Raw genomic sequence first — 11,088 nt, 5'->3', positions numbered from 1 at the left:
GTTTCTGATGAGAAGTTCCCTGTAATTCTTACCTTTGGTGTTGAATGGTTGTATATTTTTTCCAGTTTTCCACTTCCTTAGGAGTCAGGGTAAAGCCCTGGGGGAGCAGATTGGAAAGAAAAATGTCATGAATACACGCCATACGATATCTGTGCAGAGTCACTTAGGTAGATCTTAGATGCATGTGTAGCAAGGAAACACATCTTAAAACCCTATGGCTCAGCGAAAAAAATTCAAATTTAAGAAAAAATTCAAATTTAAGAAATACATCATGGAGGCATGATGGTTTAACAGGAACCCGATTTACTCTCCCACCTGAATAGCTGCAAACCAAAAAAATTCTAAAGCTTTTACGTCATGGCACCACAGGCAACAGTAGACAGCGATCCCTGAGAGAAAGGAAACTAATATGGTGAGCTCTCAGATTGCCCAACTCCCCCAATTTCTTGCCTGGATGGAGTTTACAGGCTGCAGCACAGGGAGACTGAACACAAACAGAGCCCAGTGGAGAGCCTGAGTGAAGGAGACACAGTTGAGAGTTCTGAGAGGCCAACGTGACTAGAATTTGCTGGAAATAAGGGAGGGGAGAGCCACACAGAGAGATAGTTCTGGAGAGCTGCAGAGGCTTCCCATCAGGGTGCAGCGTATGAGCAAAGGGGAGTGGTGGTAGCTGACTTCCGTTTTCTGGAGTGAGTGTGGATAATGGTGCCATTTACTGAGATGGTGAAGATGGGAGTTTTAGAAACAAGAGAGATGGGGAGTCTGAGCCTTTGGGAGGGGTAGTATACCAAGTGACCAGTTCTAGACAGACTCACTGTGAGGAGCCCTTGAGACATCCAAATGGAGATGTCATGTAGGGGAATGAATATATGGGTTTGGATCTCAAAGGCGAGGTTCAAACTGGAGCTGTAGATTTTGGAGTTACTAGGATGTTAGCATAGATATATAGTTACATAGCTTATATAGAGAGAGGCTGATACAAAAACGAATGTGACAAAAGCTCGCATCATAAGAAAAAAAGTCGTAACTATATATGGGGATGGACGTTAAGTAGACTTATTGTGGTGATCATTTCACAATACATAAAAATATTGAATCACTACGTTGCACACCTGAAACTAACATAAAGTCATATGCCAATTATACCTCAATTTCAGAAAGGAGAAAGAAAGCAAAAACAAGCAAACAAAATGAGTACGAGAGTCCACTATGGCTTTTGTAAAAAGCACAGGTTCAGTTTGAGATGGGAACACAGTATTTTCTATTAGCACTGAGCAGCTTGCCAAGGCTTTCATTTCTAGGGTCTGGTCACCTCCCACAGAAACGTGTTATACAGGAAGGGCTGAAGAGACACAGGCTGCTGAAGGGGGAGGTTGCTATGCAACAGCTGAGGAAAGTCAACCAGCCAGTCAGAATTGATACTGGTCATTGGAGAGTAAAAGCTGTGGTCCTAGCAATAGCTTCCATTCACACACAGGAGTCCCGGAGAGGCTGACATAAAAACAAATCTAAAAGTCCGCTATGGTTTTTGTAAAAAGCACAGGTTCGATTTGAGTTGGAAACATAGCATTGTCTGCCTCCAAAGCAGTTTCTCCAGTCATTCTGGAAGCACAGCAGCATGTGTTGGGTCGGGTAGGACCCCGGGATGTGCTTCCTGTGCTCTCCATGTTGCATATTGAGAAACCGGGCTCACAGATGTCCAGGGACCCGAGCAGGCTCACACAGCTAGTAGCAACAGACTGGCCCGGCACCCCATCCCTGGAATTCTGAAGACCAGCCCGGTTTCTTTCCACAAGACCACAGCGGCCCCAGGCCCCTGCCCTGCAAGGAACCCCGGGCAAACATTTACTCTGAAGCAGGGCTTGCCATGGCTCAGACACACAAAATGCCTGATTGTCCTGGCCGCTCCAGCGGGCACCAGGAAGGCCTCAGGGGCAGCGTGTTTGTGCCACTCACAGCGAAGAGGCCTGAGGCTAGGTCAGGGAGTGGACCCCAAGGAGCAATTCCCACACCTGGATGGACCCACGCGTGCAGTAGGTGAGGGCTGGAGACTGGGGGTCTCTACCTGTGTCCCGGATACAGAGCATGAGCTTGCGTCTCAGAGAGCACAAACTTTGCTTGTTTGGGACAGGTGTTGGCAGGGCAGGAGAGCTGAGGGGTGGATCTGTCGCTCCAACTGAAGGGGGGGGGGCGCACCTCAGTCCCCAGGCCAGCCCTACAGGGACATGGGGTCTGGAGTCAGGAAGACCCAGGCCCACATATTGATTGCATTTTCTGTTTACTGGCTCTGTGGCCTTGTCTAGTTCATGCGGTGTGACTGTGCTTCAGCTTTCTGATCTGTAAAATGGGGATGCTGACAGCCACCTCCCAGGGTTGCTGTGAGAGGAAGACAAGCCCCAGTACAGACAGCGCTGTGATGCACACGCTGCATACAGAGTATCTGGGGAAGCAGATGTTCCCAGTGTGTCTGGGGGCCATGGAGATGGGTAGTGCTGGGCAACACAAAGGCAACTGGCATCCTCTGGCCATTTCCATTCCCCTTGTTACAGTTAGAGACACAGCTAGAGACCTTTGTGTTTGTGACCTAGGGGTCATGCTGGGGAAGCCAGACATAGTGTATTCCAGACCACACCAGAGGAGTTTAGCGGGAACGGGGAGGGCAGGGACGAGAAGCATTGTGCAGGAGTGCGGGCACCGAGGGTAGATGATTGGGTGGTCGAACTGCACCCAGAGCTGTGAGTGCGCGACCCTGCGGTCAGAGGAGGGGTGAGGGGTCTCGGGCGGGAAGGAGAAAACGCCCCCCACCCCGCCCACCACACTCTTGGAGTCGCATGCGCACTGGGAACCTGGTGGAGAGGGCTTTTGTTGGGAAAGCGGGCGGGCTGGAGGGGTCCGCGCATGCGCAGGCTGCCCAGACGCGGGGGGTGCGCGGAGAAAAGGGGCGGGGTGGTCGGAGCTGCTGTGCTGGCAGCAGTAGGCGAGGGCGCGGCTGCGGGGTTCCTGGTGCTGAGGACGGACGCCATTGGAGCCCCAGGGAAGGTAAGAATCCAGCCCCGGACTGGACCGGGAGAGGACGAGAGGAACCCGGCACGGTGCGCCCTCCCCGCCCCCAATAGCCGGATCTGAACAAAGCCCAGGCACTCAGAACCTGAGCCCGCTTAGACGCACGGTCTAGGTAGGACACTCCGCCCGCCCCCCCCCCCCCCCCCCACCTCCGCACCGACCTCTTCCAACAGGAGAGGAGAGTCTTCCAAAAGGAGACTCAGGCTCTCTGATCCCCACTTACACTGGAGCCCACAATCCGAACCCCTTTAGCAGACCCGTGTGCACCCTGCTGAGCTATCTTAGAGCAGAGGCCCTACCCCCACCCCAACCACTCCTAGATCACTCCAACCAAGTTGACCCCGTGAGCCCCTTCCTGGAGTTGCGATCCTGGGGTTTGAGACCTCCAGCGCTCTAATTCATGCCTCACCTAATCCGAGCCCCCACCCCCACCCTTCTCACCCCTAGCGCTCCTGTATGAGCCCAACCCAGACCTGAATCATCAGCTGAATGCCCCCGCCTGGACCTAGCCAGAGGGTCTCTGGATTCAGTTTCCCATAGCTTTCCGGGGTCCCTGTAGTCTCAGCCCTCTCATGTCATCTGCTCTCCCCCCTTCGTCGTTAAATCCAAACCCTTTGTTTCTCCCTCTCTCAATGCATCCCCCTTTGGGACTCTTCAGACCCAAGCCCACCAGTCCACCCCCTATTCAAATCTAGAGGCTGGGACGGGGAGCGTGCCCCTCTTGAACTCCCCTTTAAGTGCAGGGAGACCATCGCTATCCCTCTCCTAGTGCTGCGTCTCTGACAGAATCTAACCCAACAGACACCCCCTCCCTCCCTTCTCCCTCCTACCCCTCCCTCCTCTGTCTGCCTTGTACTGCCTAGTAACCTGATGATTGCAGCCTCCCTCCTCCTGAGGGATCCCACCTCCCACTGGATCCCGCCCCTTCCCCCTTGAAAAAGCCTCACCCTCCCTCCCTGGCTAAGCTCTCTTCTCCTTGGGACCACCCGCCCCCCCCCCCCCCCCCAGCATGGCTGAGGGAAGCTACCGCATGGAATCAGAAACCTACAACGTTGAAGACATGGATGAGGGTAGCGATGAAGTCGGGGAGGAAGAGATGGTTGAAGGAAATGACTATGAAGAATTTGGTGCTTTTGGAGGCTATGGCACCCTCACCAGCTTTGACATCCGTATCCTCAGAGCCTTTGGGAGCTTGGGTCCAGGCCTTCGCATCTTATCGGTGAGGCTCCTTGTTGGCCACCTGCTGGCCCTGGGCCTTCTCCCTTGTGAAGCTGCTTTGGGGGGGGGGGTCGTGAATGGGAGGGTTGAATGGGGAAGGACTGCCCAGCTTCCCGAGCATTCCCTCTCCTGCTCAGAGAAAGGGGGTTTGGGAAGTCCGGGGTGGGGGGCAGACGGGGGGGGGGGTTGGGAGCTGGCCGCAGGGAGGAGGCTGGGTGGGAAGCATGATGTGAGCTTGTAGAACTGTCTGCTTTCCCCTACCCTTCTGTCTGGCCTTGCAGAATGAGCCCTGGGAACTGGAAAACCCTATGCTAGCTAGGACTCTGATGGAGGCATTTCAGCTGGATCCAGAAACACTTGCCAATGAGGCTGCTGCCCATGCTGTCAACGTAGCCCGCGCAGCCGCCTCCAATCGTGCTGCTAGGGCCGCTGCTGCTGCTGCCCGTGCCACCTACAATCAGGTGGTCACTAACCGCCCAGTGGCCACAGACCAGGCTTCAGGAGAAGATACCCAGCCCATGACCTATGCAGCCCAGGCTCAGGCAGCCACCCCTGAGACCACCCTTGCTGCTCCACACATCTCCCAGATGCTAGTCACCAGTGAGATGGCCACCCCAGGGGCTCCAGCAAAGTCCACACAGCCCCAGACAGGCTCCCAGGCCCAGGAGGCTGCTACTGAGGGTCCTAGTGCTGCCTGTGGTTTCTCTCAGGCTCCGTGTGCCAGTGAGATGGATGCCACCCGGCCCAAGACAGCCTTCCTGGGTCAGAACGATCTCTTTGATTTCACCCAGCCGGCAGGTGTCAGTGGCATGGCCTTCTCCCGCTCCAAGAGGCCCGCCCCGGCCCAAGAGGCTGCCACAGAGGGCCCCAGTGCTGCTTCCGGGGTGCTCCAGGCAGCACCTGCCAGGGAGGGGGCAGCCACCCGGCCCAAGACGACCAAATCTGGAAAGGCGCTCGCCAAGACCCGGTGGGTGGAGCCTCAGAATGCTGTGACAGCAGCTGCTGCCAAGACCAAGGTGGCCACAAGCATCCCTGAGCCTGAGGGTGCAGCTGCCCCTGCCCAGCACAGTGCTGAGCCCTGGGTCAGGATGGGAGGCAAGAGGACCAAGAAGGTGAGACCTCCCTGCTGTCTGCACCCCCCACTTGCTCCCCTCCTTTCTCTGCTCTATCCTCTCCTCTCCCCTCCCCTCCCCTCCTCTTTTCTGTCAGCTTGTGCACGTTGGTCCAACACAAGTTTGCTAGCATGCTTTGACCCCACAAAGTCTCTGCCCTCAGGCCTGATGGGAGAAGAGGTTGGCTCAGTGCCGGGCACGTAGTAAGCACTCAGCACATGTCATCCACTGTTTGTACTACCCTCATTTCCAAGTATCTCCTCTGGTTAAGACGTGTGCTGGGCACTTTTGCACGGTGAGTCTGGTAGCCCTGGGTCTCTTCTCTCTCTAATGCTACAGTCCAAGCACCTGGATGACGAATATGAGAGCAGCGAGGAGGAGAGAGAGCCTCCTGCGGTCCCACCGACCTGGAGACCATCGCAGCCTCCGATGACAGTGCGGGCTCATATGGTTCCCCGGCCACCGATGGCCCTGAGGTCCCAGGTACCCTCAAGACATGTCCTGTGCTTGCCACCCCGCAACGTGACCCTTCTGCAAGAGAGGGTAAGAAATCTGCCTTTTCCCCGTCTTCCTCCTCTCCTCTCCTATGGGCCAGTTCTTGGAGGTCAGCCATGCCTTGATCTCCCCGTGTGCTCCTCCTCCTCCAGGCAAATAAACTGGTGAAATATCTGATGATTAAGGACTACAAGAAGATTCCCATCAAGCGCTCAGGTGGGCAACCTGTGCCCCCTCCCTGAGCTCTGCCCTTCCCCCGTCCCCATCCCTACCCTGCGGGGCCTCGCATCACATGTCCCCACCCAGTGTGCCCAGCTGATCGCTCCCATTTGCACAGTACGGGGGTCCCAACTGTGCTCCCCTCAGTGAGGCTGACTGAGGGGGTGCAGCTCTTTGGCCCCTGCTCAGCCCTGGTGCTCTCTCCACCTCTCATCTCCCGCAGACATGATGAAGGATGTCATCCGAGAATACGACGAACATTTCCCTGAGATCATTGAACGAGCAACGTACACTCTGGAAAAGGTGGGCAAAGGGACAGGGGCAGCTCCCTGTAGTACAAGAGCTGCAGGCAGGCCTTGCACCCTGCAGCCCCTTGAGGCCCACCTCCGGCACTACCTGCTCTGGAAGCCCTCCCTAGCTTCTCCACCTGGGAGCGTCCACCTTATGCTTCCATCCCCCGCAGGGTCCTCTCCCTCATGCTCTTTTGAGTGTCTCTTGTCCCCTGAAGTGGGTCCTGTTGCTTTGGCCGGTGTCAGAGCTCCCACAGGGCAGTTCCTCTTCGGCCTCTCTTCTTCAGTCTTCCGCGTGACTTTGGGGTCCCGGCTGAGAGAGAGTTCTGACGGGAAATGAAAGGACTGCCTGTGGGACAGGCAGCGTGGGTTTCTCATGTCCTGTTCTGGTTTCTCCCCCACGTAGAAGTTTGGGATTCACCTGAAGGAAATTGACAAGGAAGAACACCTGTACATTCTCGTGTGCACACGTGATTCCTCAGCTCGTCTCCTGGGAAAGTAAGAAAGGGCGGGCAGGAGGATTGTGGGCTCCTCGCTGGTGCCTCTCCCTTTCCTCTCGGAGAAATGGGAAAACAAGGCTTTGGTGCCTGGCACAGCTCCTACCCACAGTTAGTGGTGCCCAGTGATTAGGGGATGAAAGGGCAGGAGCCTGGGGTCAAGCCTTGGCTGCTCTCAGGGCTTCACCCCCACCCCGGCCACCTCCTCACCCCATCTTCTGGGAAAGCAGGCTCCTTGTTGCCTGTCCCTTCCTGCTACGTGCCTGGCCTGGGCTTGGCAGAGTGGTCCGGGGAGAAGGAAGCTTCCCGTCCAGTCTAACTCCCGGTGCTCGAAGGGCAGGGAAGGTCTGGATATGCCTCCTGTGGACACACTGTTGCCAAGCATTTGCTCCCTGCCCTGACCCCGTTGTGGACACGACTCTGGGAGGGGCTCTTCGCATCTACGTTCGATGCGTGAAGCGATTCAGTCTCAGACAGAGGAAAAGATGGTCTGGGTCAGAGAACAAGCCATGCGCAGAGTGGGAAGAACCGCTCTGTAGCCCAGCCATCTGGGAAAGGCTAGTCAGGTGAACCGACCCTAGTCCCTCGGGCAGATGCCTGCCGGATAGAATACGTTTTTCTCCACCTTTAGGACCAAGGACACCCCCAGGCTGAGCCTCCTCTTGGTGATTCTGGGAGTCATTTTCATGAATGGCAACCGTGCCAGCGAGGGTGAGTGGCTGGACCTGCCGCCGGGGGGGTGGGGGTGGGGTGGGTTGCCCAGAGTCTCAGCTTTGTGTGTGAAATTCTTGTATCTCATCTCCCCTCACAGCTGTCCTCTGGGAGGCACTACGCAAGATGGGACTGCGCCCTGGGTATGGTTGGGCTCTCGACTCCCACCCCTCAGTGTTGTCCTTGGGCACCAGTGGCACCAGGGTTGCAGTAGCCTGGTGGCCTGGTGCCAGGGGAGTGGACGTCCTGGACTGGGTAGAGGCAAAGGGTCTCGTCACGGTGCATGGGGAAATGGTCCTGAACTCTCAGCCCCTCGCTGCTCCATGTCCCCTCTCTGTCCCCAGATGAGACGTAAGAGAAACCATCAGATTTAGGGATTCCACCAAACCCTTGCCTAGGGTATCCTTGACATCCTTGACGTGCGGCCCCTGGTGCCACCCCAGGCCTCCATGGGGATGCCCCACAGGCTGGGCAGCTCTCAATCCTGCCAGGGAGTGCTCCCGCCCACGTGTCCCTCACTGCCACTGTTCTTGTTATGGATTCCTTTCTTTGCCCTCAGGGTGAGGCACCCATTCCTTGGCGATCTAAGGAAGCTCATTACAGAGGACTTTGTGAAGCAGAAGTAAGTATTGGCCAGGTTAACTTTGTCTCACGCTTGTGCATTCCTCGTGTGCCGATCTGGCCGAGCAGCCATTCTCCATCCCATATCTTAGCACCAGAGGGATAGGTGTCCCTGGTGTGAGTGTGGGTGGCGTCTGGAGTGTTGGCGAGGAGTAGAGATCCAGCTTGGTCTTGGGGAAAGGGAGTACAAGCTGACAGAGAACACGGTGCAGGGTGTGTTACAACCCCCATGCCCTTTGGCACCTGCCCCATAGGCTGTAGTAGAATTTCCCTTGCTTTCCATCCCGGGAACAGGGGACTCAGAGGGTGGAAGTCTGAGCGTGGCCCCCACAGGTAAGCGCCCCATTTGGCCCTAGAGCCCAGCCCTCCTGGCTTTCTGGTTAAGGTCCACCCAATCCTTGGTCCTTGGAGAACACGCGCGCACCCACACAGGCACATGGACACGCGCACGCGCACGCGCACACCGTCGGGGATATGGGCGGAGTGTGCTGCTCTTCTTCCCTTTAGCGTCGTTCTCTGCGGTGGGCCGTCCCGGGGTTCCTCCAGGCCATGGACGACACCCTGCACTGGGGTGAGCTCAGAGCAGGGCGCCTGATGAAATGGCTCCTCTGTTTACAACACACCCAACGGGACTCTGGGTGCATTGTGACAAGGGGCACAAACTTGTGGCCTTCCTATGAACAGATACCCTACACGTGTCCCACCCTGCACCTCCACATGGCTTCTGGGCAGGACTGGCGGCCTAAGGCTTTGTAGGCCTCAATCGTGGAGGCAGAAACCCTAGGAGTGAGCGTGGGAGTGAGGCATGGGCTGGAGGTCAGGACCATCCTCCCCCAGGAGCTGAGCTGCAGCATCAGGGCCGGAAAGGGGCCACCTGGGAGCCACTGGTGCAACAACAGGTCTGCCTGGCTGGAAGCAAACGTTTCTCTTCCTCTTGCCCTGAGGTACCTGGAATACAAGAAGGTCCCCAATAGCAGCCCACCCGAGTATGAGTTCCTCTGGGGCCTGCGAGCCCGCCACGAGACCAGCAAGATGAGGGTGCTGCGATTCATTGCCCAGGTAACAGAGAGCCTCTGTTTGGGGCCAGGCGATGGGGTCTGGGTCTGGTCCTTGCTGTACCTTCTTTGTTTCTTGGTCACGGCCTCCTCCCACTGTCTGTCCAGTGAGGATACTGACAGGTTCCTAAGTAGGTCACTGACACAAGTTCACAGACTTAGTAAGCAGGAGGGATGGGGTGAAGCCCCTGGACTGGCCTGGAATAACGGGAGAGTCAGACTCCAGCAGTCTTTGTGTAATGATTATGCACAGCTCCCAGGAGGGTGTATGGCAGGAAGCAGGTGCTCAGTGGAGGTGGGCTAGCTGTTTGGATGGTTGCTGTCACTCTACTGCAGAATCAGAACCGAGACCCCCGGGAGTGGAAGGCTCATTTCCTGGAGGCTGTGGATGATGCATTCAAGACGATGGATGTGGATATGGCTGAGGAGCATGCCAGGGCCCAGATGAGGGCCCAGATGAATATCGGGGACGAAGCTCTGATTGGACGGTGGAGCTGGGACGACATACAGGTGGAGCTCCTGACCTGGGATGAGGACGGAGATTTTGGCGATGCCTGGGCCAGGATTCCCTTCGCTTTCTGGGCCAGATACCATCAGTACATTCTGAATAGCAACCGTGCCAACAGGAGAGCCACTTGGAGGGCTGGTGTCAGCAGTGGCACCAACGGTGGGGCCAGCACCAGCATTCTCGATGGGCCCAGCACCAGCTCCACCATCCGGACCAGAAATGCTGCCAGAACGAGTGCCAACTTCTTCTCCTGGATCCAGTAAGGTTTTCAGTCGCTAAATGAAACTCTGCAGAAGGGCATGGGAGGGGGCTGTGAGAAGTCGGGGGAGGGCCTGGGAGCAGTGGGGGAACCAAGAGAGTGTGAAAGACATTTGTTCTGTCCTTGCGTCCCTCCCCGTTTCACATATATTTGTATTTCTGCGTCAGCTTTTGTGTCTTGCTTTGCAGGCAGCGCTGATGGACTGCGGCCGTCACGCACCAGGCCAGAGTGCCTCCTCAGATCCCTCTCTCACACAGCACTCTAGGCAGCTTCTCCCTGCCCATCTGAGATGGCATGCCAGATGAAGCTCTCTCTGCCCTTCCTGCTTTGGTTGTGTGCTGTTGTTGTGCGCTTCTGTCGTGTTTTCATGTTTTTGGTATCGGTGTTACATTAAAGTTGCAAAATTACTTGGGAAGTTTCTTCCTTTACCTGCGCACGTGGTGCTCTGAGGAGCACGTGGTCAGGTGCTCTGAGATGGCCACGCCCTGCCTCTGCATGGAAGGCAGTAGGTGTGGGTACAGTGCTGGGAGATGCGGAGGTGCCCCCTGAGTGCCTAGACCGTGAGTTTCGAGAGGCTCCAGTCCACAGAGTTACATGATTTCCCACGTGGTACAACCCCAGTTAGATGCCAATGGTGGGGGAGGTGGCGGGAAAAAGGGTGGAGTGGAAGGCTGTGGGTTGGTGCCACGGTCCCTCCCACCACACAACAAGGTCCACAGACATTCACCAATCCCCACCTCCTCCACCCCATCTTTGGAGGCGCCATCCTCCACACAACCTCAGCACCTCATCCCTCCCTCAGATGGAGTCTTCAGGGAAAGGAGATAGGCCTCAGCAACATTCTCCGCCCTCCAGCAGGTGGAAGGAGGAGCCATCGTTCCCGACAGAGTAGGTTTAATGAAAGTAGAGCTCACCAGCCCATTGCCTGTGACCATGACCTGAGGCCTGTTGGTGGGCTCTGGAGCTCTTCTTCACTGGAAACAGGGCTCTCCCAGTGAAGCCAAAGCAAGGCCTAAGCCCTGGTGTCTTGAAGGGCTGAG

At 56.4% G+C, this 11,088-nt stretch overlaps 1 protein-coding gene and 1 non-coding gene across 3 annotated transcripts; both read left to right on the top strand.

Moving 5' to 3' along the window:
* Positions 1–2,944: 2,944 nt before the first annotated feature.
* LOC125157899 (melanoma-associated antigen D4) lies at positions 2,945–10,455 on the top strand. Of its 2 annotated transcripts, XM_047844983.1 has the most exons (13): positions 2,945–3,039; positions 4,072–4,282; positions 4,563–5,393; positions 5,733–5,936; positions 6,041–6,104; positions 6,331–6,410; positions 6,804–6,895; positions 7,526–7,605; positions 7,706–7,748; positions 8,165–8,227; positions 9,171–9,285; positions 9,618–10,048; positions 10,237–10,455. In XM_047844983.1, exons 2-13 carry the CDS (start codon positions 4,073–4,075, stop codon positions 10,244–10,246), a joined length of 2,223 nt encoding a protein of 740 aa, XP_047700939.1. In that variant the 5' UTR covers positions 2,945–3,039; position 4,072; the 3' UTR covers positions 10,247–10,455. The 2 variants fall into 2 exon arrangements, with proteins under 2 accessions (XP_047700939.1, XP_047700940.1); XM_047844984.1 differs by lacking the exon at positions 10,237–10,455 and having other exon boundaries at positions 9,618–10,052.
* LOC125158035 (small nucleolar RNA SNORA11) lies at positions 8,795–8,923 on the top strand. Its single transcript, XR_007149160.1, has one exon. It is a non-coding gene; the product is annotated as a small nucleolar RNA SNORA11 (small nucleolar RNA).
* Positions 10,456–11,088: the final 633 nt, after the last annotated feature.

Source organism: Prionailurus viverrinus, chromosome X, assembly GCF_022837055.1.
Source record: "Prionailurus viverrinus isolate Anna chromosome X, UM_Priviv_1.0, whole genome shotgun sequence".
In the NCBI taxonomy this organism is placed as follows: Eukaryota; Metazoa; Chordata; class Mammalia; order Carnivora; family Felidae; genus Prionailurus; species Prionailurus viverrinus.
Note: the sequence above shows the minus strand (reverse complement) of the source record. Positions and strands in the feature narration are given on the sequence as shown.

Coding starts and splice junctions, on each gene's coding strand:
- LOC125157899 (XM_047844983.1), top strand. CDS start 4,073: ATGGCTGAGGGAAGCTACCGCATGGAATCAGAAACCTACAACGTTGAA. Junction 5,937..6,040: donor TGACCCTTCTGCAAGAGAGG/GTAAGAAATCTG, acceptor CTCCTCCTCCAG/GCAAATAAACTGGTGAAATA. Junction 8,228..9,170: donor GAGGACTTTGTGAAGCAGAA/GTAAGTATTGGC, acceptor TCTTGCCCTGAG/GTACCTGGAATACAAGAAGG.